Raw genomic sequence first — 26,420 nt, forward strand, 5'->3', positions numbered from 1 at the left:
TCAGAGAGAGAGTGTGTGTGTGTGAAAGAGCAGCAGGCAGAGGGAGAAGCAGACTCCCCGCTGAGCAGGGAGCCCAATGCAGGACTTGACCCCAGGACTCTGGGATCATGACCGGAGTGAAAAGCAGATGCTTAACTGACCAAGCCATCAAGGCGTCCCAGATGCTTCATATTTTAATAAGAATGTATTTGTGACTTTTTAAAGTGGAACAAAATCTTTACTCAGACTGCGACACTGTAAGGTCCTCGAGAATTCACTGAACTAAGAATAAATGCTGGACACACCCACCATGAGAAACACAGATTGAAAGAAAAACCACACACCCAACTTCGGGCACACAATTCTCATCGCCTACTCCTGCGGAAGCAAACCGACATGACAACAGCCTCGTCACCCTTCACCTTCTCATCTTCCTCCACCAATATTCTATTTTCCTCCTTTGCTTTTGTGGTTTCCCCTCTGAAGCCCGAGTGCCGAATGGGTTAGGGGTGCACAAGGGGAAAACAGAGTTTACTACGACCCTTTCTCCCATATCACCCAAGTCAAGAAACGAAGGCAACATCAGGCACAGGTCTAACTACCAGAGTGGGATGTATATGAAAGTCATCCCAGATGAAGTTTCTCACTCCAATCAGTATCATGAAGATCATGACCGCGCATCCTTTGTGCTATCATTCACAGACTCTGCGACAAGAAACCTTCTTAAGCACATTCTCCCCCAGCCCCCATTTTTTTTTTCTTTTCATTTAACCAAACCCTTAAGTAAACCTTGAGGCACAATGTCCATGATCTGCCCCAGAGACAGGACTAGGACACACATCTACTCTTAAGCATTCTCCTCTTGGGTGGCTCCCTCTTAAAAAAACCACTTCTTGTCAAGCTGGACTTACCAGCCTTTTTCCTTCCTCTGTTGCCTCCTCCTTTGGATGTCACTTGGCATATATCTCCCTTTCATGAACAGATGAACCAATACGTCCGCATGCCGTCCTTATGTAGAATCAGTTTCTAAAAATTATGAATTTGGTGGTATGGGGCTTCATCACTTACCAGCCTGGCAAATGAAAGAATGTTCCAGGGGGCACAAGTCCACTTTTGATGAGATCCAGTTGGAGTTTCTGGACAGGTAAGTGCAGCTGGGCAGCTCCGGGGGCCAAGGGCCCACGATACCTGCCATAGGACGACCAGACCCAGATGAGCCTCAGACTCCAAAATCAACCTTTTTTCAAAGTAAATATGAAAACCAAATTTTGCTAGCTTCTAAGAGATGGCACTTAGGATATCCCCCAAATGTGATGTGTTATTGAGGGTCCAGAAGCGAATGGTCAAGAAAGAATTCTTGAGACATCTTCAGTGCAAGAAGGTGGTTTTATTAAACATTGGGACAGGACCTGAGGGCAGAAAGAGCTACCCTGGGATTGTGAAGAGTGACTGATTACATTCTTTCCAATTGGGAAGGGTTAGGGAAGTCTCTAAGTAATTGGAAAGCAAGGTTTCCCGGACCGTGAGGGGGTCATTTTCTACTGTGTAGTAAACCTTAGTTACAAGACCCTTTAGATGGCTATCACTGGGCCATACGTTTGAAGGATGATTGCTAACCTATATCTCTTGGTCAGGGGACGAGATAAAGGAAGTTTCCAAAGGAATTTTTATTTTTTAAAATTTTTTATTTTTTATTAGCATATAATGTATTATTAGCCCCAGCGGTACAGGTCTGTGAATCGCCAGGTTTACACACTTTACAGCACTCACCACAGCATATACCCTCCCCAGTGTCCATAACCCAACCACCCTCTCCCTCCAAAGGGATTTTTAGATGTTAAGAAGACTTGCAGGAACCTGGAGGTCAGGTTAATGTCAAGCAAAGGTTGCTTTTTGTCTCCAGAAAAGTATTAACACTGAAGCAGTTAAGCTTCTCTCTGCCCAAACATTATAGATAATTTTTTTCATATTACGCGCTCTTTATCACAAGGCTTTGTATTAATTTACCTAGACTTCAGTGAAGATGATGGTCATATAACATGGCCTTAGATATTTCTCCAAGACCACAATATTACGGTGCATGACTTTGAAAATATCTCTCTAAGAAAGATAACAGGCAAATAATTTCTCTTCTGGCTTCTGAATTAGGAAACTTGGAGCCAAGAATGATGAGGAGATATTTGCCAGGAACAAAGTGGCCAGAAAAAGTTTCCCATTTTAGGGGCACCTGGGTGGCTCAGTAGGTTAAGGGACTGCCTTCGACTCAGGTCATGATCCTGGAGTCCCGGGATCGAGTCCCGCATCCAGCTCCCTGCTTGGCAGGGAGTCTGCTTCTCCCTCTGACCCTCCCCCTTCTCATGCTCTCTCTCTCTCAAATAAATAAAATCTTAAAAAAAAAAAAGTTTCCCATTTTAGAATCCTACACAGCACTTTCAGTGAAATATCAGGCATGCTAGCTTTTGATAAACTCTGAGAAAATCTCACTGTCTTTCTACACAGACAAATCAAAGGTTAAAGCCCCAAAATATAAATACGTCAGAGGAACTGTGGTAATGAAGTAAAGCGACTGATTTTTTCTATATACAAAAGTGGAAAGATTTAAATTTTTTTCTTTCTCCTGTTCCAGAATAAAAGTAAGGACTTTTCTTTTAAAACACTCATCTCAGACCCTTACCTGGGTTGTGGTTTTCTCGATGTTTTCCCAGGTGCTTTAGATTTTGCCCAATCCACCACTTACTCCCTTCCTCTAGAGAGTCCCAGAGAAGATTCTGGACTTCCAGGTTCCAAGTGTAAGCAAGGTGTCCCCCCTGGACACGGCAGTGATTTTCTGCTTCCTCGTAGCTGCAGTGAAACCTGTTAAGTTGATAACAATGATTTTTACCGAGTCGCTCTGGGATATTTAGCTCATTTCCTAGAATGACACCTGTTCTGATACATAACCAAAGCCAGATTCCTCCCCTGAAGACCATTTTCTCTGTGAATTGTGAGCAAGAACAGTGTAGGAGCTCAGCAGCTGCCTGGTCCTTTAAATATATTCTTGGTGGGTTTGTCGTATTTATTAGTATCATTCTTTTAGGAAGAGGGAATAATTTGTGAAGGAGATAAAAGGCTGTTTTTCTGCTTTTGTTTTTAAGAACCCAGGTGGAGTCCCTACGAGCTGAAAACAAACAGCAAAGATCAATAAGGCAATGGGCATTTATAAAGCACCCGCACCTGTGTCTACACAGCCAGCTGTGCCTTTAGCTTTACAATGGATCTTTATTTGCTAAGCCTAGGCTGTAAAGGAATAGAAGATGTGGAATATCTAAGTCAACGTTGCTAAAAATTAAGAAATGTAGTGTGTGTGTGTTTTAAAGGAAACCATTCTTACAGAACCCCAGGACAAATTTAAATTATTGTATTCTGCTTTTTAAATACCTTCAAACATAAAACTAGGCATAACCTATATGCTAAAGCTCTTACACAATCATAAAAACCAAAAAGTAAATATCTGATGGAAGAATACAAATTAAATACAAACAGAACTGAAAACCAATGAAATGAAAACAGGCTGCACTAAACAGCTATCAGACAGAGAAACATGGTACTAGCTTATGACCACATGGGTTGTTCTGATTTGGCAGGCACGCTATCTCATGCTGTAGCAAAAATTCATTCTCTCACCACTTTTCTTTATTTAACTTGCTGAAAAACCTTTGTTCATACAGCATGTCACTTGTCCTTCACCTGCAAGCCATCCATCATTTATTTCAGCCAGTTTTCTTTCTTGGTACCAAAATATGAGAATGAATACAATAAAATGTGGGCACTGAAATAGCTTGGTAGGTTTCAGGGTTCAGGTGGTTGTCCAAATGGCCCAAATGATACTTATATTATTTTTAAAAACCATTACAGAAAGACACCAGTATCCAATATTCTCTTAAGTGTCTATGCCAAGAATACACTCCTCCCTCAGTTTGAAAAATAATGCGGTAATGGAACTAAAGATAAATATGGTATGTTCCTTACTTTCAAAACATTTACAGTCTAGTTAGGGGGGGAAAAAAAGACCTAACAATTGTAGCTAATAAAGAGAGTGCCACTGGACAGCATATATCTATGAAGACTCAGATGAGGAAGAAATTTTTCCCAGCACTTCACCGTCTTGAGATAGAGGGACTGGTCATCTCAGCAAGAGTCAACTGAGTAAATGCATGCCAAGTGTCAAGTATTTAAAAGGGGAAAGAAATAATTCTGTGTGGGGCGGGTGGGATGGGCACTTGGGGAGACAGTACTGGGAACTGAAACTAAAAAACTGAAATGTCTTCAATGCCAGGAAAAAGAGTATCCAATTAATATGGAAGGTTTCTAAATAGAGTCCACCAGGTTTTCGCCGCAATGGAATCGTTCGGGAGCAGGACTTGGCTGCAAAGTCTAGATTTCCCAAAACCTTCATTTACACACATACTTACGTACATACATACGTTTTAGGCATTTTTAAGAAAAACCTGGTGCTGGTGGAATCTTCTCTGAGGTCAACTCGGGTATCTTACACAGTGCGGTCTTTCATTCCCTATTTACGGTGTCTGATACATACTCCTAACACGCGCTTTACCGAGAGCTTTCAATTTAAACGATCATGATATTGGTGAGCGCGTTGCTTAGAACTGAAGAGCTACATATGCGATGTCGCTGTACCAGGAAGCGGGGACGGGCACCCCCCAGCGCCAGCAACCCGCAGCACCGCACAGCGCAGCGACTAAGCCCCGCGCCTGGGGCGGAAGGGGCGTGGCCGCCGCGATTGCGCGCGTCGGCGTCCAGCCACGCCCCCGGGGCGGAGCGAGGCTTTTTCCGCCGCGGGGAGGCCGGCCCCACCCTCTTGCCCGGCGATTGGTGAAGTGGCAGCTTCGGGGCGGTGATTGGAGGGCTCGCAGCCATCTCCTCCAATGGAAATGAGCCAGAGGCGGGTCCAGAGGCGGAAGGAGCATGGCGTGGAGGCAGCTTAAAGTGAGTTGAGAAAGTGGGCTGTGCAGCAACGAGTAGTGCGGGCGAGGTGTTGGGCAAGAGGAGAATAGAGGGCTAACGTGAGCGAGGTGTGGACGGGTTTCGGCCCCGAGATCGTGGGCCCCCGGGTACGTCTGTGCGTGTGTGGAGGCACCTGCAAATGCCAATGCGTGTGCATTAACACGCGTAACGGCACGTTCCAGTCTGGGTAGATGCAGGTCTTTGCCAACGCACGTGGGCCAGACTTTTACTGACCCTGACACACGGGCGTATAGTGAACACATGACCGCCTAACGCCGTGCGCAGGATCCAACGTGCAACGGCCCCAACCCTTCTAGATGAAATTTTAGGGCGGGGGCTTGTGTAACCGCGTCCAGATACTTGCTGATTGACATTAAGGGGCGTTCCTACAATCCGCTGGAGATTAGAAGCCAGACAATAAATACTTGCTCTATATTAACAGCTGGGAGTGATCCTCAAGGGCAGATCTGACCCCATCACTAACTTGTGTAGGGAGGAAAACTCAAATCTTTATTCTGGCCAGGGTCCCTGCTTATCTCCCATCTTCTTTTTAAGTCGTCCTTTTCCTTATTCCTTGGTTTCCAACAAGCCCTTCTCCTTCCCCTCTTCCTTGGATGCATCTCATTACCTTCTGCCACTGAGAGCATCTTTGCACTTTTTCCTGAGCCCCGCTGCGTCCTAGTTAACTCCTATTTATCCTTTGGATGTCAGCTTTTAGTTGCTTCCTCAAGCAAGCCTTCCTCCACCTCTAGGTTCTATTATTACCCTATACCTTTTCTTCTTCATAGCACTCCTCACAGTTACATGTTTGCATGATCATTGACCAATGACTGTCTCCTCCTGAGATTGTCCTCCTTGAGGAGCACTCCTCGGAGTGCTCTATAACTGTTGGGCAGATGATTGAATGAATGAATGAATGACTCATCATCTGGCAGTGATAACCAGAGAAAAAGCATTATGAAGCACGTTTTGAACACGATTGTGATTCTTGACTCATTAAGACCAGATGCTCCTTTTAAAAAAATATTTTGCAACTGCTTTTATTATCCTGAAGTAGAATTTATATATAATGTGGTCTGTCTTTGTATTATTTTAAAAGTTCAACTAATGTCCTAACTGGAATATAAAAGAGAAATTGAAGGAATTTATAATAAAACATGCATTTCAGCATGTAAATGTTATGGCATGACTCAGTGCGATCTTGTCAGGTGTTTAAGTCTCTAGAAATTCTAGTGCCTCAGGGACGCCTGGGTGGCTCAGTCGATTAAGCATCTGCTTTCAGATCACGTCATGATCCCATGTGGGGTTTGACCTAGGATCAAACCCCACATTGGGGTTGATCAGTGGTGAGCCTGCTGCTTCTACCTCTGTCTGCTTCTTCCTCTGCCTCACACTCCCCCTGCTTGTGCTCAGGCTCTCTCCCTGACAAATAAATAAAATCTTTTAAAAATTTCTAAAAAAAAATTCTAGTGCCTCAGGTATATTTTATTGTCAAACGCCCAAGCAAAGCACTATACCATTCCTGAGATCTCTGAAATGGGGAACAATCCTTGGTAATGTTCTGTGCAAAACAGTGTAGTTGTCCTTCAGCAATTGAGGCAATTGCATTCCCTCAGGAGAGGGAATGCAGGAGATAGTTTGTGTTTATGTGGTGGACTGTAGGCTCAGATAATATGAATAGATATTTTTTACATACTGAGTGTCAGTAAGATGTTCACAAGTCATACAGGACAGGGACAATTCATCTGTCTGAGAGCCTACAACAATGCAGGATGTCTGCCTTTACTGAGTCCTCCAAAATGCCTACCACAGGTCCCCTAGGAGGCGATACTGCCTCTCTTGAAACCTCTGGCTTGGAGTCCTTCAGGGCACGATGAGTGTCAGAAGTGTGGATACAGCCACTGAAAGTTGAGGCCAGTGTGGGAGCAGGACTAGAAATGAAGGAGACCAGTGTCAGCAGAAGGCTAAAGATGTTTCTTCATGTGACATGTCTTTATGTCCTGTGTGTATGGGTGTAAAGGGCACAGAGAATTTACTGCAGTCTGGCCTTGTGGGACTCTAAATGGGCCTTTTTTCTCCCCCAGAAGCGGGCCCAGGATGCTGTGGTCATCCTGGGGGGTGGAGGACTTCTCTTCACTTCCTACCTGACAGCCATGGGGGATGAACATTTCTACGCTGAACACTTGATGCCGGCGATGCAGAGGCTGCTGGACCCCGAGTCAGCCCACAGGCTGGCCATTCGCATCACCTCCCTGGGGCTCCTTCCTCGTGCCACGTTTCAAGACTCTGACATGCTGGTAGGTGCTCTCGGAACACCTTCTGATTAACAAGCTGTATGGGTCATTCTGACCTAGATGGGCTGTGGCCTGCCCTTGGAGAAACACCGGGATAGCCCGCGTGTGTCTGGCTTTGTTTCCTTCTTCCTAGGAAGTGAGAGTCCTGGGCCATAAGTTCCGAAATCCAGTTGGAATCGCGGCAGGATTTGATAAGCATGGGGAAGCTGTGGACGGACTTTACAAGATGGGCTTTGGCTTTGTTGAGATAGGCAGTGTGACTCCGAAACCTCAGGAGGGAAACCCGAGACCCCGGGTCTTCCGTCTCCCTGAGGACCAAGCCGTCATTAACAGGTAGGTGAACAGCTCAGCAGGGGAGGCCTCCTTCCCAGCAGGGCTCTCCGTGATGTAAGATCTGCCGGGGTTTTTTCTGTCCTACAGTGTGGACATTTTTCTGCTGTTTAGAATGTTCAGGAGCTGTGTTGAGCATCTCCTGTGTGCAGGCAGAGAAACAGGTTTTGGTATTCTACTTTAACACACATACACACTGCAGCTCAGAGAGCTACATGACTTACCTATAATCATGAGATCATAAGCGGGAGAACTTGAGTACAGATTTAGACTTAACTTGACTTTAGAGTTTGTGCTTTTTCCACATCGTTATTCCAGTGCCCTTGCCCAGCACTGCCCAGTAGAAATAGAATGTGAGCTCTGCGTGTAACTTAACATATTCATGTGGCCACAGTAAAATAGGAAAAAGAAATGGGTGAAATTAATTTTAATAATATATTGTATGTAATTATTGTTTATGGTTATCTTTAACTCTAAATCATGTATTCTAAATGTCATTTTAACATATAATCAGAATAAAAATGATTAATTAGCTATTTACCTTCTTGCATTGGTACTAAGTGTTCAAAATCCAGGGTGCGTGTGCCTTACAGCGTGCTCGGTCTGGGCTGGCCACATTTCAGGTGCTCAGTGGCGCATGTCGCCGGCAGTTCTTGCATTGGACTGTGTAGCCCTGGCCTTTAGTAAACTGGAAAATTTAATAGTCCACATGTATAGCTGCTCTTAGTAAGAGAGAGCCTCCTAGACTGTGTGAAGCCCTTCTCTTTGTAAGCCCTGGGCAATATTCACTACAGTGAACCTAGAAAATAAAAAGTCTGTACTTTTTGGTATCAGAGTTTTGAGAGCCTCCTTGGGAGATTCTGATCAGCATCTTTGGGCCCGGTGATGGTCTTCTGGAAGACTGCCCTTGGGGAATTTTATTTGGCCGCACATCCTGTTTCATCATGCTTGTTTCAGGGAAATTTTCCAACGTTAGAAACGAAGTCATTGGCTTTCTGTTGCACTGCAGGCTGGGATCGGTATTTCCAGGCAAAGTAGATGTGTTTATGATTCGGCTACCACAGAAAACTGCAGGCACCAGGACAACGGTACTTCGCAGAATCCATAGGCGAGAAGTGGTTGAGGGAGGAGAGCCTGTGTGTTTAGCCTCCTTGCTCTGGGAGGCACGGAGTGGATGCCCAGTAAACACCTGCCGCACGAATGGAGTAATTCATTAAGTCCACAAAAATGGGTGCCAGTGTATCTGTTCAGTGTTTTAGGCTGCAAGTACCAAAGTGGCTTAACCAATAGGTGTTGGTTATTATTTCTCTTCTGGGAGGCATTAGTGGAGCGCAGGCAGGAGGTGGAAGATGGGGTGGTCAGAAAGGCCCCTCTTGGTGGGAGGAGCAGTGAGTCAGGAATGGGGGCCGGACCCAGACATGTCTGGGGCAGCTGTGTGGTGAGTCTGGGCTATTGCCAGTGCTAGGTACTAGAGCGGCTTGTTTATAAATTTAAATCTTTCCCTCTGTGTTTGATGGTGTTCTGGCAAGTTCTCTAGGAGTTCCAGAGGTTAGACTTTGGAAGTCTAAGAACTGACTCTGATATTTTTTTCCCTGTTTCTAAAAATCAGAAGTATGGTGGAAATGGCCTTGAAGCCATCTCACCAAAGTCTCTGCCTTCTGGCTGAGGGCTCTAACCTTGTCCCCTCCCTACCTACTTCTGTTCTCCAGATACGGATTTAACAGTCACGGACTCTCGGTGGTGGAACACAGGTTGCGGGCCAGACAGGAGAAACAGGCCAGGCTCACAGAAGGTAAAGTGGGGGTGCTCTCGAGGGACTTTCTTCATTTATTGGAAGGAAACCTGTGGGAGAAATGTCAGGAACATTCCTGGTGAAAGAAACATGACTGAGCAGTAGGAAAAAAAACCACTATGGAACTTGGGAATTTTCCTGACTTTATCACAGCCACCAAGATTTTAACTGAATTTTGCAATTTAGCAAAGACTCACTTAGTTTCTGCCTCGTTATATAACCTGGGTTATATCATAACTGGGGCAGCTTGGAAATGAGCAAAGCAAAGCAGCTCCTCTGTGGTCACATGGGTGGTTAAGACGCGAGCAGGCCTTGAGCGCCATCCTCCTCTGCCTTGCTTTATGGTCCCTTTGTGTGTATGTAAATAATGCATGTTAATTATAGAAGCATTAGTAAATACAGAGAAGCATAAAGAAGGCCATTAAAATTACTCATACTCCTTCCTATTTGGGGAGAGCTGATCCTGGCATTTGGGAAACTATCCTTATGACCTGTTCAGAAACCCCCATTCAGGGATGCTTCCATATGTTCTCCGGGGACGCTGCTTTGCTGTCCCTCAGGATGCATGTAAGTGTGTGTAGCCCTATTTTGTCCTCACCATACCTTCCCAATCGCCCTCTGAGGTTGTGGGGGCTGTGGCCATGTCCTCATTGGGTCCCCCTGGATCTCTTTTCAGGAGTTTAGTCTCATGTGTTCTCTGTTCTCTAAGGAACAGAAATTGCGAAAGCTATGGTGCCCTTTTAGGACGGAGTAATTCAGGAATTTCTAACTTCAAAGTCTTAGCGTTTTGGGTAGCTAACTGCTGATGGAAGATCCAATAGCTGCATGAAAGGGTGCTTTTTTTTTTTTTTTTAAGATTTTATTTATTTATTTGTCAGAGAGAGCGAGAGAGCGAGCACAGGCAGACAGAGTGGCCGGCAGAGGCAGAGGGAGAAGCAGGCTCCCTGCCGAGCAAGGAGCCTGATGTGGGACTCGATCCCTGGACGCTGGGATCATGACCTGAGCCGAAGGCAGCCGCTTAACCAACGGAGCCACCCAGGCGCCCCGAAAGGGTGCTTTTTTTTTAAAAGCCAGTTTGCCTGCTCAGGGAAGAATCAGCTTACAAATGGCTTGGCTTGGTGGAGGCTGGACTTGGGAAGTCTGGAGGCCTTGTGGTGCTTTTGTCTACCTGAATGCTAACCCCCTCCTCACCTCCCTTCCCCCATGGTATATTCACTTTAAAGCTGGTGATTAAAAGGGTGACTAGTTTAGGGTATGAGAAGGTGGGATGCTGCTGTTTGATCCCACCAACTTGACACACATTTTGGGGGCTCACTTGCAGTTCCAGGTCTTTTCCAAATCACCAGCTGGAAGAAGCAATGAGCACCACTGAGGTATCCGTGACCTTTGCAGATAGGGTGGTAGCTTAGAAGTACAGACAACCTCTTGCTTTGATGGATAGCAGGTTTCTGAAATGTTTTTCTTAAAGTCCAAAATGCAGTGCGATAATCCCATGGGTTTTTAAGTTGGTTGGCTTAGTACTTACTGTGCAAATTGAGACATTTTGGAGAGCGAAGGGTGAAGGCATTAATAATTATGCCCAGCCATAGGAGCATCCTGGAGCCCTGGCATGAGCGCTCACCCTAGCTATGAGGGGGAATCCCTTCTCAGAGAGCTGAAATTCTGTTATTAAAGAGTTATACCTCTATATTTTAGGCATGATTAGTAGAAAACATTTTCCAGTATTGTAGACATATTCTTAAATTTTGCTTTTTCTTCACCACCGCCCACCCGGTCACGTGACTCAAGGCCAGCAGACAGCCCTTGAGTGTAAACATTTGCCCCTTCTGACATGTCTGTGGATTTCCAACGGTCCGTGTGACATTTATGAGCTCTAGCTTTTTATCGCTAGTATTTGCACTCCGAATTGCTCCATTTTCCATTAAATTTTAAAAAAAGAAAAAGGGCACAGTGCAGTAAAACACGCTAGTGGTTGCCCTGACGTTGCTGCGCCAAGGCGGTGAGCTCCTCCGGGTCAGCCGGCCGCAGCACCGGCCGCTGTCGTGGTGTTTGCCCGCCGGTTCGGGAAGGTCCCATGCAGAGGTCAAGACCTACGGGGCTGTTCGCTGGCCGGCCGTGTAGTCGAGGGCGTCGTGAGCTTGTTACACGGGAAATGGCATTTGGGGACAAAATCTTGACGAGCGATCTTCATAGAGGGGCTGCCCCTGGGAATAAACCTGGGAAAGAATAAAACCTCGGTGGACGCAGCTGCGGACTACGCGGAGGGGGTTCGTGTCCTGGGCCCCTTGGCTGACTACCTGGTAGTGAACGTGTCCAGTCCCAACACCGCTGGGCTGCGGAGCCTTCAGGGAAAGGCGGAGCTGCGCCACCTGCTGACCAAGGTAGGCAATTACATGTCCGGGCTCCGTTCTGTCGCCTTTCCGGCCCACTCCTTTCCTGTTCTTTCTCCAGAGGGAAGCTTCAGCATCACTGTTGAGGAGCGGGCCTTAGCACCTGGACAGATAGGGACCCCTCCTATCCTTGTAATCCCCTCTGGTAACCCTGATTACGCTCAACAGTGATTAATGACTCAGTCACCTGTCCCTGCTGTTACACCGTAAGATCTGAGAGAACAGGAGCCTGGGTCTCTCTGTCCCTAGCAATGAGCACACTGAATGAATGAATTGGATGACTCTTTATCAAATAGTACTTGTGACAGTAACTCCTTGTTAGGAATTAACTCCTTGTTAGGAAAAAAGTCTAAATAAACCTTAATAGATTAGCTAATGCCAGTGACAACACTAGGGATTTAATCTTGGGGATCCCTTGGTTCAAGAGAATCAGATTCACCTTCATGGGGTCCTTGGCATAACTGAGAGCTTTATTTCCGGAAAGGGAGAGGTTGCTGGTGCTTCCGTGTGAGAATGAGCTGATGGGCGGCTGCAGTCCTGTGCACTGGGGGCTACGGCCTCAGGGGTCCCCGTCTCTGGCCACATGTTACTCTAGGTGCTGCAGGAGAGGGACGCACTGCAGGGAGTGCGCAAGCCAGCCGTGCTGGTGAAGATCGCACCTGACCTCACAGCCCAGGACAAGGAGGACATCGCCAGTGTGGTCAGAGAGGTGTGAGTCGGGCTGGGCCCTGGGACACCCCTCACTGCCTGCGGGTTGGGGGCATCTGGCCAGCTGGGCTAGTGTGTAGCTTCCTTTCTGGGATGGTGAGAGCTGGTTTGGTATGTGTCATGATGTAACTCATCACGGAATACAAAGCGAGTGTTTGGAGAAGTCCTTTCCCTGTACTTCTTCCCTCCCACATTCATCCAGCAAGGGGTCTGAGGCTAGCGCTTGCGGCCTGGGTCAGACTGGGGTGTTCTGTCACTGTCTCCAGTGTGATCCCAGGTCCCTGTGTCATACAAGAGTGGTGGAAACACAGACTGAACCTGGAAATCCTGGGTTCACATCCTAGTCCACCACTTATTACTTAGGGGCCTTGGGCAGGACTAAAGTAAGTGGTTCTTACTGGCCATGACTGGAGGGCTCTCTCTCTGTCTCTCACTGCAGCTGGGCATCGATGGACTGATTGTCACCAACACCACAGTGAGCCGCCCTGCCAGCCTCCAGGGTGCCCTGCGCTCTGAAATTGGAGGGCTGAGTGGGAAGCCTCTCCGGGACTTATCCACCCAAACCATCCGGGAGATGTACGCGCTCACCAAAGGCAAGAATTCGGTCCCTGTGTCTTCACACTTGTGGGAAGCTCGCCAGGCTCTGGGGTTTGATCCGAATCAGGGTCCCCTGAACTGCTGCATTCAGCAGGGGCTGGAGGGCGGCAGGCACACTGAGGGTCTCGCGTTGCCCACCTGTCCTGACGCTGTTGCATGTGCTTCGGTGCAGGCGGAGTCCCCATCATTGGGGTCGGCGGTGTCAGCAGCGGGCAGGACGCGCTGGAGAAGATCCGGGCGGGGGCCTCCTTGGTGCAGCTGTACACGGCTCTCACCTACCATGGACCGCCCGTGGTGGGCAGGGTCAAGCGGGAGCTGGAGGCCCTTTTGAAGTGAGTGGGGCCATGGGTGGCTTGAAATAGGGGAACTTAAAGGTGGCATCAATTCCAAAGACTCAAGTGAAAGAGATGCTATTCACTGTCTCTATTTATTCCTCATTCAAAAAGGATTCAGAAACACAGGGCAAGGAGGCGCCTGGGTGACTCAGTCGTTGGGTGTCTGCCTTCGGCTCGGGTCGTGGTCCTGGGGTCCTGGGATCGAGTCCTTTGTCGGGTTCCCTGCTCAGTAGGGAGCCTGCTTCTCCCTCGCCCACTCCCCTTGCTTGTGTTCCCTCTTTCACTGTGTCTCTGTCAAATAAATAAAAAGATCTTAAAAAAAAAAAACCACACACACAGGGAAAGATGACTGTGTTGCTTCTGTGACAAAGGACAAACAGGGCAAACAGTTAAAACAAACAGTTAAAACACTGTCTTAACTTCTAAGACAGTGCTGTTTTGGGCCTGAGGAGTTTGGGCAGCTACCCTGTTCAGTAACATTGGCTTGAGCTCAGGGAGCTGTTAATACTTGACATTGATTCCCTTTCTGGTGTGAAGACTTAGATGGAAATACCTCTAGTTTCCTGGGGGAAGACCACAGAGGAGGCATGAGGCATGCCTCCGGGGGACACAGAGGCAGGGGCAGTTATGGTGAACATGGGCTTCCAGTGAGAGCAGGGGCTGTCCTTCACCATTTGCTGAAATTGCTTTGTTTTCTCTTTTTCCAGGGAACAGGGTTTTACCAGAATCACAGATGCCATTGGAGCAGATCATCAGAGGTGAGGACGTAGTCGGTGGCAAGCCTCATCCGGAATCTTCTCACTAAAGCAGGAGGGCCTTTGTGGCTAGATTGAGAGAGGAGAGCAACGTCCCCCAACCCACAGGAGCCCTTCCTCTGGCCCAGCTTTTGTCAAAGCCAGTCATGAGTGTCACCAGAACCAATGCATGGCTTTCTTTAATCACTTGTTGGACCATAACTGTGTTAATGATTCTTTCTAGACTCAAATCCCATTAATATTGCAAGGACATTAAATATTTGAGGGAAAAAAATCATGAAAAAATCCACGAAAAAAATCATGGAAAAAATAAAGCCATTGAAAACCTGATTTAAATCCCAGCCCTACCTGGAGGGCGCTGGGCTTTGCCCCGGTACTGCAGGTCCTCGCGGGCCTCTGCTGTCTGGGGTCTGCACCGGGCTTCTGACGAGCTTCACTCTCTTTCATTCTATCTGAACTTTTATTTACTTAAAGTTTTTCACTTTATTTTGAAAATACTTCAGACATAGACAAAGTTCCAAGAATTGGGCTTGTGGGTGACCATCCTCTCTCTGTCTTCACGTTGTCTTCCCTCTGTGAATCTGGGTCCTCATCTTTTCTTATACGGACATGAATCATGTCAGAGTACACCCCGCTCCCATGACCTCCATTTAATTTGATTCCCTCGGTAAACATAGGATCTCTGCAAATAAGGGGACACTCTGGAGGTCTAGGGGTTAGAAGATTTAACAGCAGTTTGGGGGAGACACAATTCAACCCATCACAGGAAAATGTGCTTGCTGTCCCCTTTATTATCTGTGACTTGGGGTGCCATTGGGCAGACAGGTTCTCAAGGTGCTTGAAGACTTTAGACAAGATGCTAAAGAGGTGTCTCATTAGCTAAAGAGAATGAGCAACACCAGTCTTTTCAATACCGAAAAGCAAATGGCAGAGAGAAGCCGGAAACCTTGTCTGGGCAGTGCTGTTGGGGTCTGGTGCACTCTCACAGCTGGCAGGAAATTACCTTTGTTCCCATCACCTCGATACGGATTTTATTCTAAATTTGATTTCTCAGAAGCTCTGCAAGAGGCCCAGGATGGTAATGGAGCTAATGGGTCCCTTTGCCTCGTCGTTGAATCGGTCTCAGCCGGGCCCTCCTGTGTCGGCTCACTTTCTTGCCATGAAACCAGCCTGTCTCATGCTGTCCTTTTCAAAGACCTTTCTCTTTTTTTGAAAAATAGCCCACAAATAAAAGTCATGGACCTCTTTTCTCCTGTAAGTAACTCTTTTCCGGAGGTAATCACAGGTAACTTTTGAATCTTTCTAGATTTTTCCAGAAAGTTTTTTTTTAATATACAAACACATACATTCATAGCTATCTTTTTATCTCTCTGTGCAGCCATGTATAGAATAATTTTAGGAAAATAATACAAAGAACTGTTTTTTTGTTTTGTTTTGTTTTTTAGGATTTTATTTATTTATTTGACAGAGAGAGATCACAAGCAGATGAAGAGGCAGGCAGAGAGAGAGGAGGAAGCAGGCTCCCTGCTGAGCAGAGAGCCCGATGCGGGGCTTGATCCCAGGACCCTGGGACCATGACCTGAGCCGAAGGCAGAGGCTTTAACCCACTGAGCCACCCAGGTGCCCCCAAAGAACTGTTTTTTAATACTAAGTCCTATGAGAGTAAATTGCTGGTCTGATGCTCCATCATCCTGAATACAGTAGTGTAGCTTTCTTGCAAACAAGTACATTCCGCTTCACAACTGCAACACAACCATCAAAAATCAGGAGATGAGCACAGACACGTCACTTCATCTACGGGCTGTGTGGTAGGCAGCATTTCTAAAATGTCTCCCCTGGTTCCCAATGCCCTGTCTTCATCTCTGGAGCCTAGCAACGTGATGAGCTATCTTTCCCATGACTGTTAAGTTACGTGGTTTAACGTTGGAGCCACCTTGAAGACAGATTATCCAGGTGGGCCCCATCTAATCACATGAGCCCCATGAAAAGCAAGTGTTTTCTCTGGGGGAAGAAGACATCAGAGAGATCGGAAGTATCAGAAGGCATCAAAGTGTTGCTGTTTTGAAGACAGGTGGGGGGCATGAGAAGGAAGGTGTTGGCCCCTGGCTGGTAACCAGCAAGGAAATGGATCTCAGACCTACAGCCACAAAGAGCTGGATTTTGCCAAACACTTGAGTGAGCTTAGAAGCAGATTCTTTCCAAACTGAGTAAGAACCCAACCTGTCCAACACCTTGGTCCCGGCCTTGTGATACCCTGAGCATAGAACCCAGCGGATGGGGTGTCTGGGAGTCTCAGTCAGTTAAGCACTGGACTCCTGATCTTAGCTCAGGTCATGATCTCGGGGTCCTGGGATTGACCCCTGCAGTGGGCTCCCTGCTCAGTGTGGAGTCTGCTTAAAGATTTCTCCCCCTCTGCCCCTCCTTCCGCTTGTGGGCTCTTTCTCTCTCTCTAAATGAATCTTAAAAAAAGAAAAAAGAACCCAACTGAGCCTCAACTACTGATACAGAACTGTGAACTGGGGTACCTGGGTGGCTTAGTCAGTTGAGCCTCCGACTCTTGGTTTCCGCTCAGGTCATGATCTCAGGGTCCTGGGATCAAGCCCCTTGTTGGGCTCCCTGCACAGAGGGAGCCTGCTTCTCCCTCTTCCTCTCCCCCTGCTTGTGCTCTGTCTCTTTCTCTCTCAAGTAAATAAAATCTTAAAAATAAAAAAGAAATCAAGATCTACATGTGGGGGATGCTTGTTGCCACTGGGAGAGGGGGTTGCTGCTCCAGGGCCTCTCAGTGGACAGAGTTAGGGAATATACGCGTATGTTAGCACATACACACACACACACACACGCGCGCGTGCGCGCGCACACACACATGCACACACAGACTTCTAGATATTGAAAACCATGAATTCAGACTGATGCCTTCAAATCCAATCCCAAATCACAACGTGCATTCTAGCTTCTTCCCTCCCTATACTTGTGACTCCCGTCTCTGACAACGGAAACGCTGGCTCTCTCAACACTCACTCTGTTTTCTTATTTGGCCCATCCTCTCATATATATCTTATTCGTGGTTTCTACCCTCTGCAGAGTGTGGTCATCCTTTCCCCTGCTTGGGGCCAGGCACCCTCCACCATCCGCCCCGCCCCGCCCTGGCCCTCCTAACGCCCTGTGGCTCTGACACCTGCTCCGGGCTGCTCCCCGCAGCAGACATCCTCCTTATACCACTGAAGCTCGGATCCCTGTGTTGGTCTGTGGACTCTGTGTTCACTTCCCTGGTTGGTGGGGACTCTGGCGCTCCACACCGCGTGCCCCCTCCACTGCCTTTGTGGACATGCCCCCTCATTCTGCGTGGGCTTCCATGCTCTGTGCCACCTGCTTGTCTTTTGCCCCATTGCAGGCACCCGCCTTGCTCTGTGCCACCTGACCCAACTCTAGCTGCTCGGGAAAAGGAAGGGATCAGAAAGAGTTACCCTTTGGAATGTTCTCAGTTGAAGACAGACATTCTGTCTCTTAGCACAGTTGCACAGGTGGCTGTTTCTCCCTTGAGGACCAGAGTAAGGAGTTGGCGTGCGTTCAGGGGCCATGTGAGAGAAGGAGTACGAATTCTTCTTGATTCTCAGAATGTTGCTCAGAGCCCAGAGTAGCCCACAGTGCTGGGAGACATAGACTGACGATGCCCATGTAGCCCTCTGGGGCCCAGGATCGTTGAGTGGAATGGTGCTCCGAGTTTCTAATACCATTTGCTAATACATTGTTCACTCTTATATTTTATGTTCTGTGCATAATTGGCCTGGCCAGTTTCACATTAGTTAAATACAAGCAGTTAGTAAGTTAAAGTTTATTCGGCAACTAGCTTTTTTCACGTACCATCATGGAATTTTTCAGTGTTCTTTAAGATCTACTGTGCATTTTCCGACAGAACTCTGGTTTTCCACAGGGTAGACACACCAATAATTACTGATGGCCTATGTAGGCTGTCTTCACTGTTCCCATCACAGGCTGTAGTGAGTGTCTTGGTTTATGTATCTTTTGCTCTTCTAGTAGAATTTCTGTAAAATAGACTCCCAGAAGTGTTACCGCTTGGGCGAAGGTTAGAGGCACTTACATTGTTGATAGTTAACTGCTAAATTGCCATTAGAGAGAGGTTTGCCAAGTTTTACTTTCTCTCCAGCTTTGTAAGGGAGGGACCCTTTCCTCTTATGTTGCTCCACATGTGATTTTCCAACTGTGGGTCGGGAATAAGCTGTTCTTCCTTCTCTACTTTCTCCCTGGGAATAGCTTACATTATGTTTCTTCCTTGTGGAAAAAGAAAACAGGAACTGTGGGTTTAGCAAGCCACCTTGGGCTGCAGCCAGAGTGACTGCCACATCCGTTTCTGTGTGTGTGTGTGGGGGGGGTGTGGTGGGGGGCTTTCACTAAGTCAGACCACAGGGAAGGAAAACAAAAGGGGAGTAGTTTTCTCTGGGTTCTCTCATTCTTACCTGTTCGGGTCAGCCTCCGGCTGGTGGGGCCGACAAGAGGGCACAGTGCTGTATCAGAAGGGGCTGGGGTTCCTTCCGGCAGTGGTTTCCCTTAAAGGGGAAGGTCCATCAAGTCACACACATCCAGTGTTTTGAAAAACAGCCCTCCTCTGCAGACCTTCCAATGGGCTGCTCTGGCTCAGGTTCCTTAGCCAGTACCATTCGTCCAGTTATCCATGAGGACGGGAGCAGGAAAACATCCCATCAGAATGGTGTTCTCGAGGTCAAGCAGGAGACTGAGACCCATAGTTGAGAGGATTTACTCGTCTTCATCTCAGGGCCAGCGGTGGGACCCGCATAGCTCAGGAGGTTGCTGGTGGCATTCAGGCAGTGCCCCTTGGCAGGAAAAGCGAGTGTGCAGGACACTGGGGGCCCTTCAGCTCTCCTCTCAGGCGTAGACGGGAGGGCACAGGCCCCATCTCGAAGAGACCGTACTCTCCTGTTCCAGCTGGCTGGCCACCCAGGAGGGCCAGCCAGCATCTCATTGGCTCAGAGAAGGCAGAAATATGCCTGTTTAAAATCTGAGCTGATGCTGACCAGTCCATGAAAACTGGGTTGTGGACCAGATATGAATTAAGGTCTCCGATTCAGGTGTCTGGCCCATTCCATCCTGCGGCAGTAATTAGAAGCTCCCATGAGCCAGGAGCACCAGCTGGGGGATGGTTGCGGGGCTGGGAATAATAGCAGGGGAAGGACCACCCCAGGGAGTGCTGTTCACTCCATGACTTACTGTGGTTGGGGGAAGAGCGCAGACTTCAGGGTTTGACCTCAGGAGACCCACTAATCCTGCTGACGCCCCATCTTTTCACCTGGAAAAACAATGGTTTGGAGGATTAAATGATATCCTTACTGCAGCTTTTACAAAGATGTGTACTATGTCTCCCAGCACATTAGGTACTTATTAGCTGTGAGCAGTCATGTTAATGTTGTGTGCCTCAGTTTCCCAAATGTAAAAGGAAAAGAAGGACATTGTCCATCCCAAAGGACTGGACAAAGTGAAGTAGTGCTTATCACTTCCTACCTGCCTCATGAAGATTATTTTAAATATTTCTCATCATCACAAAAGTCCTGCAAGTGGGTATTATTATGCTTGTATTTAACAAACACAGGGATTGAGAGATTAAGTAACTTCCCCAAACCAGGCAGCCAGTGATCAGCAGAATTGGGCCTCGGGGCCCAAGTATCTCCTTCTGATGCAGGTAAAGGGCCTCATAGGACCTCAGAAAAGCATTACTAGTCCTCTTTCCCTTTGTTTTGCCTTCAAAAAATTTCATCTTCTTTTGGGGCTCCTGGTTGGCTCGGTTGGTGGAGCCTATGACTCTTGATCTCAGGGTTGTGAGTTCAAGCCGCATGTTGGGCATGGAACCTACTTAAAAAAAATGTTCATCTTCATTTAACGGATAGACTTCCCACTGTGTAGAATTAATTTTTTAAAAGCCTTCAGAGATACTTGTCCTGGGCACTTGATCAGTCTGAAATACGGTGGTAGAATGGAGTTTGGTGATCAAAGCTCAGAAACTAGGAAAGGTGGGGAGCCTTCTGTAGACTCCTCCGTGCCAGCCAGGGCTGAGCCTGAAACTCCAAAATGGAGCAGCTTGAAACAGCAATGACTTCTCTTCCCACACAGCGTCTCTGGGTCAGGAATTCAGGAGCAGCTCAGTAGGGATCTGGCTCAGCCTCTCTCATGAGACTGCAGCCAGGACGCTGGCGGGGCCTTCAGCCAGCTGAGGCTTAGCTGGGGCTGGAGGATCCCCTTCCAGATGGTTCGCTCCTGTGGCTCGGGAGGAGGCGCTGGCTGTTGGCTGGATGAGTCAGTAGATCTCTCCATATGACTGCCCGAGGATCCTCAAACCATGGCATCTGTCTCCCCCAGAGTGAGTCATGCAAGAGAGGAATGCAAGGTGGAAGCTGCAAGGCCTTTCATGATACAGTGGTGGAGTCATAAACTGTTACTTAGGCCACTTCATTCCGGTCATTAGAATAGGGCTGCTGGTTCTAGCAAAACTAACAAACACAAGCAACAGGATGCCCAGTTTAATTTGAATTCCAGATAATCGATGAACAAACTTTTAGTATAAGTATATTCCATGCAATGTTTGGGACATACTTATGCTAAAAATTATTTGTTGTTTATCTGAAATTCAAATTTAATTGGGTATCATTTATTTTATCTGGCAACCCTATGTCAGAAGCAGGTAGTCCAGCCTACACTCAAGGGGAGGGGAAAAATGGTTACATTTTTGAAGGAGGAAAACCAAAGAATTTGTGGAGATACTTCTAAACCACTACAAGCAGAATTTTGAAAAATTTCATTTGGTTATGGTGTCTGTAGATGATTGCATGGGAGTCTCATGGGATGAAGAAGTTCTGGATAAGCAAGGTCACCCTCCTAATCATCTTGTACAGTTGTAAGTTTACAGAAAACTACACACAATATCTCCTTTGGTCTTCAGACAGCCCTGTGAGGCAGGGGAAGCAGTGGTCATGATCTTCGTTTTACAGATGAGGAGGCTGAAATGCTCCACAGATGTTATGGGTACAAATGGTGGAGGGAGGACAGATTCTTTTGGTTTCAAGTCTAGCATTTGTTGTACTCTACGCAGCAGTGTCCTCATACACCACTGATGCCTTCACATTATATGATGATGATTTTATGTAGTGGATTCATTGTCTACCTCCTGTCATGTTATCTCAAGTGGGTGATGGCATTTGTGGATGTTTGCTGCTGTGCTGAATCCTGGGTAATGGGGGGAGGCCCTTGGAGAAGCTAAGGGCCAAGATGTAGTCCTCTCTCTCCACACTCACAGGCTCTGGAATCCACCCTGGCTGACTGCGGGGGGCCAACCCACTAGCAGACCCTCTGAACCGAGTGACCCCAGAGGGCCCAAAGGAACATCATTCCCTTTTGCCAGGAGGCAGCCAGTCTCACATGAGGCTGTGCCAAACCAAACAGGGAATTGCTCTCACCTCATTTTTATCATAAGGAATTTAGACATAATTTAAACATTGAAAGAATAGTGTAATAAATATCCATACCCCCTACACTTAGGCTCAGTAATTCTTACTATCTTTTCCATGTTTTCTCTATGGATATTTTTACCTATTGATATATTGTATTTTGATGTACCATTTTGAAGGAAGTGGTAGATGTGAGGACACTTCATTCCTAAGTAATTTATAGCCTGCAGCTTCTAAAAATAATTATGCCACATGTTCCTGTGAAACTGTAATTCTGTGATCACAACTAAGGAAATTAGCCATGATTCTCAAATATTGTCTAACATTCAGTCCATATTCCAGTTTTCCCTATTGACTTCAAATTATGTCCCACAGTCACTCAAGGCTCACCTATGTGTCTCTTCAGTCTTTTTAAAATCTAGACCAGTAACCTCTGAAGATATCAGGTCAGTTGTCTTGTGAACAGGTCTACATTCTATATTTATTCCCAAAATAAAGGTTGTATTTTAGCCTTTGAGCTGCATTGCATCTGGGTGTGGATATGCGATCACATCCTACTGAAAGAGATATAAATGGAAGTCTTGTGTATAACTTCTGGGAAGTATTCTGCTGCCTGGAACATGGGGATGATGACTGGAGCTCTGGCAACCATCTTACAACTGAGAATTAGGGTAACTACAGAGGCAAAATCTGGAAAGAGCTTCTTTGAAGTTCCAAAACCAGCTTTGTCAGTTTACTTTTCCATTTCTTTTGAGAAAATAAAACCTTGTGTGCTTAAGTCTCTGTTAATTGGGGTTTTCTTTCATAGGTCGCCAAATTTAATCCCAGCTAAGGCCAGATGAAAGCCTACTGTAATCTTGTATTTGCCTGTCAGATATGTTATCTGCTTTCTACTTGGCTAAGACACATTTCAAGATTTCTCTTTCAGGAGTGCCTGGGTGGCTCAGCCAATAAGTGTGTCTGCCTTTGGCTTAGATCATAATCTCAGGGTCCTGGGATCGAGCACCGAGCACCGCATGATGCTCCTTGCTCAGCAGGAAGCCTGTTTCTCCCTCTCTCACTCTCCCTGCTTGTGTTCCCCCTCTCGCTGTATCTCTGTCAAATAAATAAAATCTTAAAAAAAAAAAAAAAGATTTCTCTTTCCTCTAGGTCTGGCTGGTGCCAGACCATCCTGTTACCTAACCTCTAGTGTTGACTGAATCTTGGCAGTAAAATGTTCTTTAAGAGCTTTGTGGTTATAAATGTGAGAAGTGAAGTTAGCGTGGCTTCTTCCGTGTAGGAGAATGGTAGGGGACACGTGCGTGTGCAGGAGCAGAGCAGGGAAGACCTGGAACCGGCGCGCAGCAGGCTTCTGAGACACAAACCCGAGCAAGGCTCCAAAGGGCAGCGCGTTTAGGAGAGGAGATGCGGTAAGCACGCCAACTCCGCGTTCCTGCCAGCCCAGGAGAGGCTTCCTGGGGCTTGAACACTCTATTTGGGAAGTGTCCCACGGGAAACACAAGGAGTCACAGCACGTGGAGGCCGTCTGGTCGCGCCACTTGATTCCCATTACTCGCTAGGGCTGACTGGGTGGGTCCAGGAACAAAGCTGTGCCTGAACGGTCCGAATGTTTCCCGGGGCAGCGGCAAGAACTCCTCCGCTCCCTCCCCAGGGATGGGGAAGACTCTTAACCTTGGTGTTGCCATTTCGGTCTTGGTTATTTGAGAGATCGGCCAGCCTTTTGAGCTTTGACCACTCTGTTGGATGTTGGATTTACAGTCCTCTAATGAACGCACTCACATCTTCCTACCTTAAAGCAAAAAGTGTGGATCCCAAGTCTGGGGATCCAAAAGCAATCATTTTGGTTAGGGCAGAATTTCAACTATATTTGAGACTCTGGTATAACCAATGAAACAACGTGTGCGTGAGAGAGAGACAGACAGACAAAGAGAGATGGAGAGACCCAGAGAGAAGAAGGCTGACCCGCATTCATTTGCTCTTTCACTTTCTCATTCTCCCAACCCTCATTTCCAGAGATTCTGCTTCCTGCCCCGGGCTGTGCTACGCGCTGGGGATGAAGACCACTGAGTTTTCTTACCATCTCGCCTGGTCTCAGAAGGGACAAATCTGAACACAACCGACAAGAATCCAGTGGGACACACTCTGCAACAGTGGAAGGAGCCCAGTGCTTCCCTAGGGGAGAGGAGTCACCTGGGGGCAGAGCCTCGGGCAGCTGCTGTGATTTCTCTGCGTGGCTAGGACTAATTTCAGACAATTTCCTGGGGCCATAATTATGCCAATCCCTAATTTCTTGCCGAGTTTTAACACCACTCCTGGAGAGATCTGTCACGGGACCAGAAGGGATGGCTCAACTCTTCCCGGAATCTGGCTGGCACTCTGGGGACATAGTTCCCAAATGCTTCGCTAGGCAGTTTCCTTGGTGTGTTTGCTAATGCATTTTGCAGCCGTGGCCCACGTGGTCTTTGGCTGCTTCCTGGAGGTGATGCCCTCAGGGCCTGGCAGGGTGGGGTGGGGGTGCCAGAGCGGCAGTGGGGGGAGGGAGGGTGTGGGGCTGGGGACTGTTCTGCTCAGAAAAAGCCCCCACTTTGCCGCCACAGGCTTCTCCTGCTTTGACTGTCAATACTTTAGGGTCTTCCCTAAAAAACAGATGTGGAGGGGCGCCTAGGTAGCTCAGTGGGTTAAGGCCTCTCAGGCTCAGGTCATGATCCCAGGGTCCTGGGGGCTCTCTGCTCAGTGGGGAGCCTGCTCCCCCCACCCCCGCCTCCTCTCCTCCCCCCCCACCCCCGCCTCTCTGCCTACTTGTGATCTCTGTCAAATAGATGGATGAAGTCTTAAAAAAAAAAACACCAAAAAACAAAAAACAAAAAAACCCCAAAACAACAACAACAAAAAACAGATGTGGAGCCTGCAAACCCCCTTTGCAGTTGAGTCTCCTTCGCCCTGTTTGCAGGGGCCCGAGAGTTCCTCTCTGTGCGGGCTCCACTCTCTGCCTCAGGCTTATGATCTCCTTGGCTTTCCAAGATGCAGTCAGTCTAGACTTACTGGAGGCGCTAACGCAGTGCCGGTCCTCAGCTCTCGGTTCAGGCTTGCGGTTCTGCGTTGAAATCCTGTCCACGGTCCGCACTTACTGGGGCTTGCTGGTGGAGTCCTTGTCCCAGTTCCATTCTGCTGTCTCCATAAATGGGTGTGCTGACTTAGTCCGTGCTGGGAATTTCTGGAGGTGCATACAAGAGGATTATTATGATTATAATAATGTTAAAAAAAGAAACAACCAGCCCCAAATGGAGTCACCCCCCCTCCCCCGCAACAGCAAACCAAGACTTAACTACAGTTTCAACCTTTTCCAGGAATGTGACCTTTTAACAGTCAGTGTGAAATTTCCTGATCAGCACTGGCGAGATCATCTGCGTGATGAAAACCCTGCCTGCTCCCTTCCCCCCATTAAAGAAGATGTCCTGGCCAGAAACAATCCCTCCCTCCCTCCCTTCCTTCTTAGTCTTTCCTTGTTTCTTTGTGCTAATAACTTCCTTGCTCCCCCTTCTCCTATAAAAACCTTGTTTTGTACAACTCCTCAGAGCACGGTTTTCTACTTGCTAGATGGGATGCTGCCTGATTCATGAATCACCTAATAAAGCTAATTTGATCCTCAAATTTACTTGGATGAACTTTGTTCTTGAACGATATCCTCACACCTTTGACCTCTGACCAATTTCATCTGGCAGATTATATTTGAAGTTTTGACAGACTCTGTGGCTTTACCAGCTCTGGTTGGCTGTCTTACTGATAGGAAGCTGGTTTGAGGATAATATTTGATTTAAAATCTTGGAGGGGCTCCTGGGTGGCTCAGTGGGTTAAAGCCTCTGCCTTTCTGCTCAGGTCATGATCCTGGAGCCCCGCATCCCCGCATCGGGCTCTCTGCTCCGCGGGGAGCCTGCTTCCTCCTCTCTCTCTGCCTGCCTCTCTGCCTACTTGTGATCTGTCAAATGAATAAATAAAATCTTAAAAAAAATAAAATAAGATCTTGGAACTTAGCAGTTCCTCATTTATAAAGTGTCAGGATTGATGCTTTTTTTTGTGGGGGGCGGAGGGGGTTGATGCTACTTTTGAGAACCTTTTTAAAAAGCTCAGAACAGGGGCACCTGGGTGGCTCAGTGGGTTAAAGCCTCTGCCTTCGGCTCAGGTCATGATCCTAGGGTCCTGGAATCCAGCCCCACATCAGGCTCTCTGCTCAGCAGGGAGCCTGCTTCCCCTTCTCTCTCTGCCTGCCTCTTTGCCTACTTGTGATCTCTGTCTGTCAAGTAAATAAAAAAAATCTAAAAAAAAAAGGCTCAGAACATCAGTATGTATGCCTGTCAGTGATGCAATTTTCAGAAGAGAATTGGTGTCACCAAGGAAGCAATGTCCCTGTTCCAGGCACAGTGGGATCTCTTCGTTCCTGGGCCCTGGTGGCTGAGGGGAAGTGAGATAACCGAGATAAACGAGAAAGAGGAGGGATAGTGGGAACATGCTTGTTTAATTTTCTTATCGAGACAAACTGCAATTTTGAACGACATGTGCTGTTCCAAATTCAGCACTCACTAAGGTCATGTACACTCCTGGGAGAATTTGGTGGTTCTCATTCCGTGACTGCTCACAGCACTTGTGTCCACAGGATTCCATCAATTCTGAAATGTTGATTATTTTGCCATTTTTAACATCTCTGAAATTGACATGCATCTTAAATAGATGGCATCTTAAGCATTTTGTCCAAGTTTAATTGGCAGG

General features: G+C 47.3%; 2 protein-coding genes and 2 long non-coding RNA genes across 7 annotated transcripts in view; 2 read left to right on the top strand and 2 right to left on the bottom strand.

Annotated features, from left to right (window-relative positions):
• PKD1L3 (polycystin 1 like 3, transient receptor potential channel interacting) overlaps window positions 1-2,948 on the bottom strand; it is a gene marked incomplete at its 5' end in the record, with an annotated part of 64,202 nt that extends 61,254 nt beyond the window's left edge. Inside the window, 2 exons of the mRNA XM_080827662.1 lie at window positions 1,048-1,167; window positions 2,654-2,948. Coding sequence (XP_080683788.1) covers window positions 1,048-1,167; window positions 2,654-2,948 — 415 coding nt within the window. The remainder of the gene's footprint in view (window positions 1-1,047; window positions 1,168-2,653) is intronic.
• Window positions 2,949-4,918: 1,970 nt separating this feature from the next.
• On the top strand, window positions 4,919-15,440 carry DHODH (dihydroorotate dehydrogenase (quinone)). Of its 2 annotated transcripts, none has more exons than XM_080827898.1 (9): window positions 4,919-4,965; window positions 7,068-7,280; window positions 7,411-7,610; window positions 9,317-9,399; window positions 11,593-11,780; window positions 12,385-12,498; window positions 12,937-13,090; window positions 13,267-13,426; window positions 14,137-15,440. In XM_080827898.1, the coding sequence occupies exons 1-9, from the start codon at window positions 4,945-4,947 to the stop codon at window positions 14,189-14,191; spliced, it is 1,188 nt and encodes a 395-aa protein (XP_080684024.1). In that variant the 5' UTR covers window positions 4,919-4,944; the 3' UTR covers window positions 14,192-15,440. The 2 variants fall into 2 exon arrangements, with proteins under 2 accessions (XP_080684024.1, XP_080684025.1); XM_080827899.1 differs by having other exon boundaries at window positions 4,930-5,090; window positions 14,137-15,432.
• LOC308357968 lies at window positions 13,491-24,872 on the bottom strand. Of its 3 annotated transcripts, XR_013968269.1 has the most exons (5): window positions 24,699-24,823; window positions 19,429-19,507; window positions 18,660-19,308; window positions 18,046-18,227; window positions 13,498-13,720 (listed from the first exon to the last, which is right to left on the bottom strand). It is a non-coding gene; the product is annotated as an uncharacterized lncRNA (long non-coding RNA). The 3 variants fall into 3 exon arrangements; XR_013968268.1 differs by lacking the exon at window positions 18,046-18,227 and having other exon boundaries at window positions 13,491-13,720; window positions 24,699-24,870; XR_013968270.1 differs by lacking the exon at window positions 13,498-13,720 and having other exon boundaries at window positions 17,649-18,227; window positions 24,699-24,872.
• Window positions 22,888-25,304, top strand: LOC308357969. The gene is made up of 3 exons (XR_013968271.1): window positions 22,888-23,065; window positions 23,670-24,075; window positions 25,004-25,304. It is a non-coding gene; the product is annotated as an uncharacterized lncRNA (long non-coding RNA).
• The last annotated feature ends 1,116 nt before the right edge of the window (window positions 25,305-26,420 follow it).

The sequence above is a fragment of the Martes martes genome, assembly GCF_963455335.1.
Source record: "Martes martes genome assembly, chromosome: 17".
NCBI lineage: Eukaryota > Metazoa > Chordata > Mammalia > Carnivora > Mustelidae > Martes > Martes martes.

Coding starts and splice junctions, on each gene's coding strand:
- DHODH (XM_080827898.1), top strand. CDS start 4,945: ATGGCGTGGAGGCAGCTTAAA. Junction 9,400..11,592: donor ACAGGCCAGGCTCACAGAAG/GTAAAGTGGGGG, acceptor CGATCTTCATAG/AGGGGCTGCCCCTGGGAATA. Junction 13,091..13,266: donor GATGTACGCGCTCACCAAAG/GCAAGAATTCGG, acceptor GCTTCGGTGCAG/GCGGAGTCCCCATCATTGGG.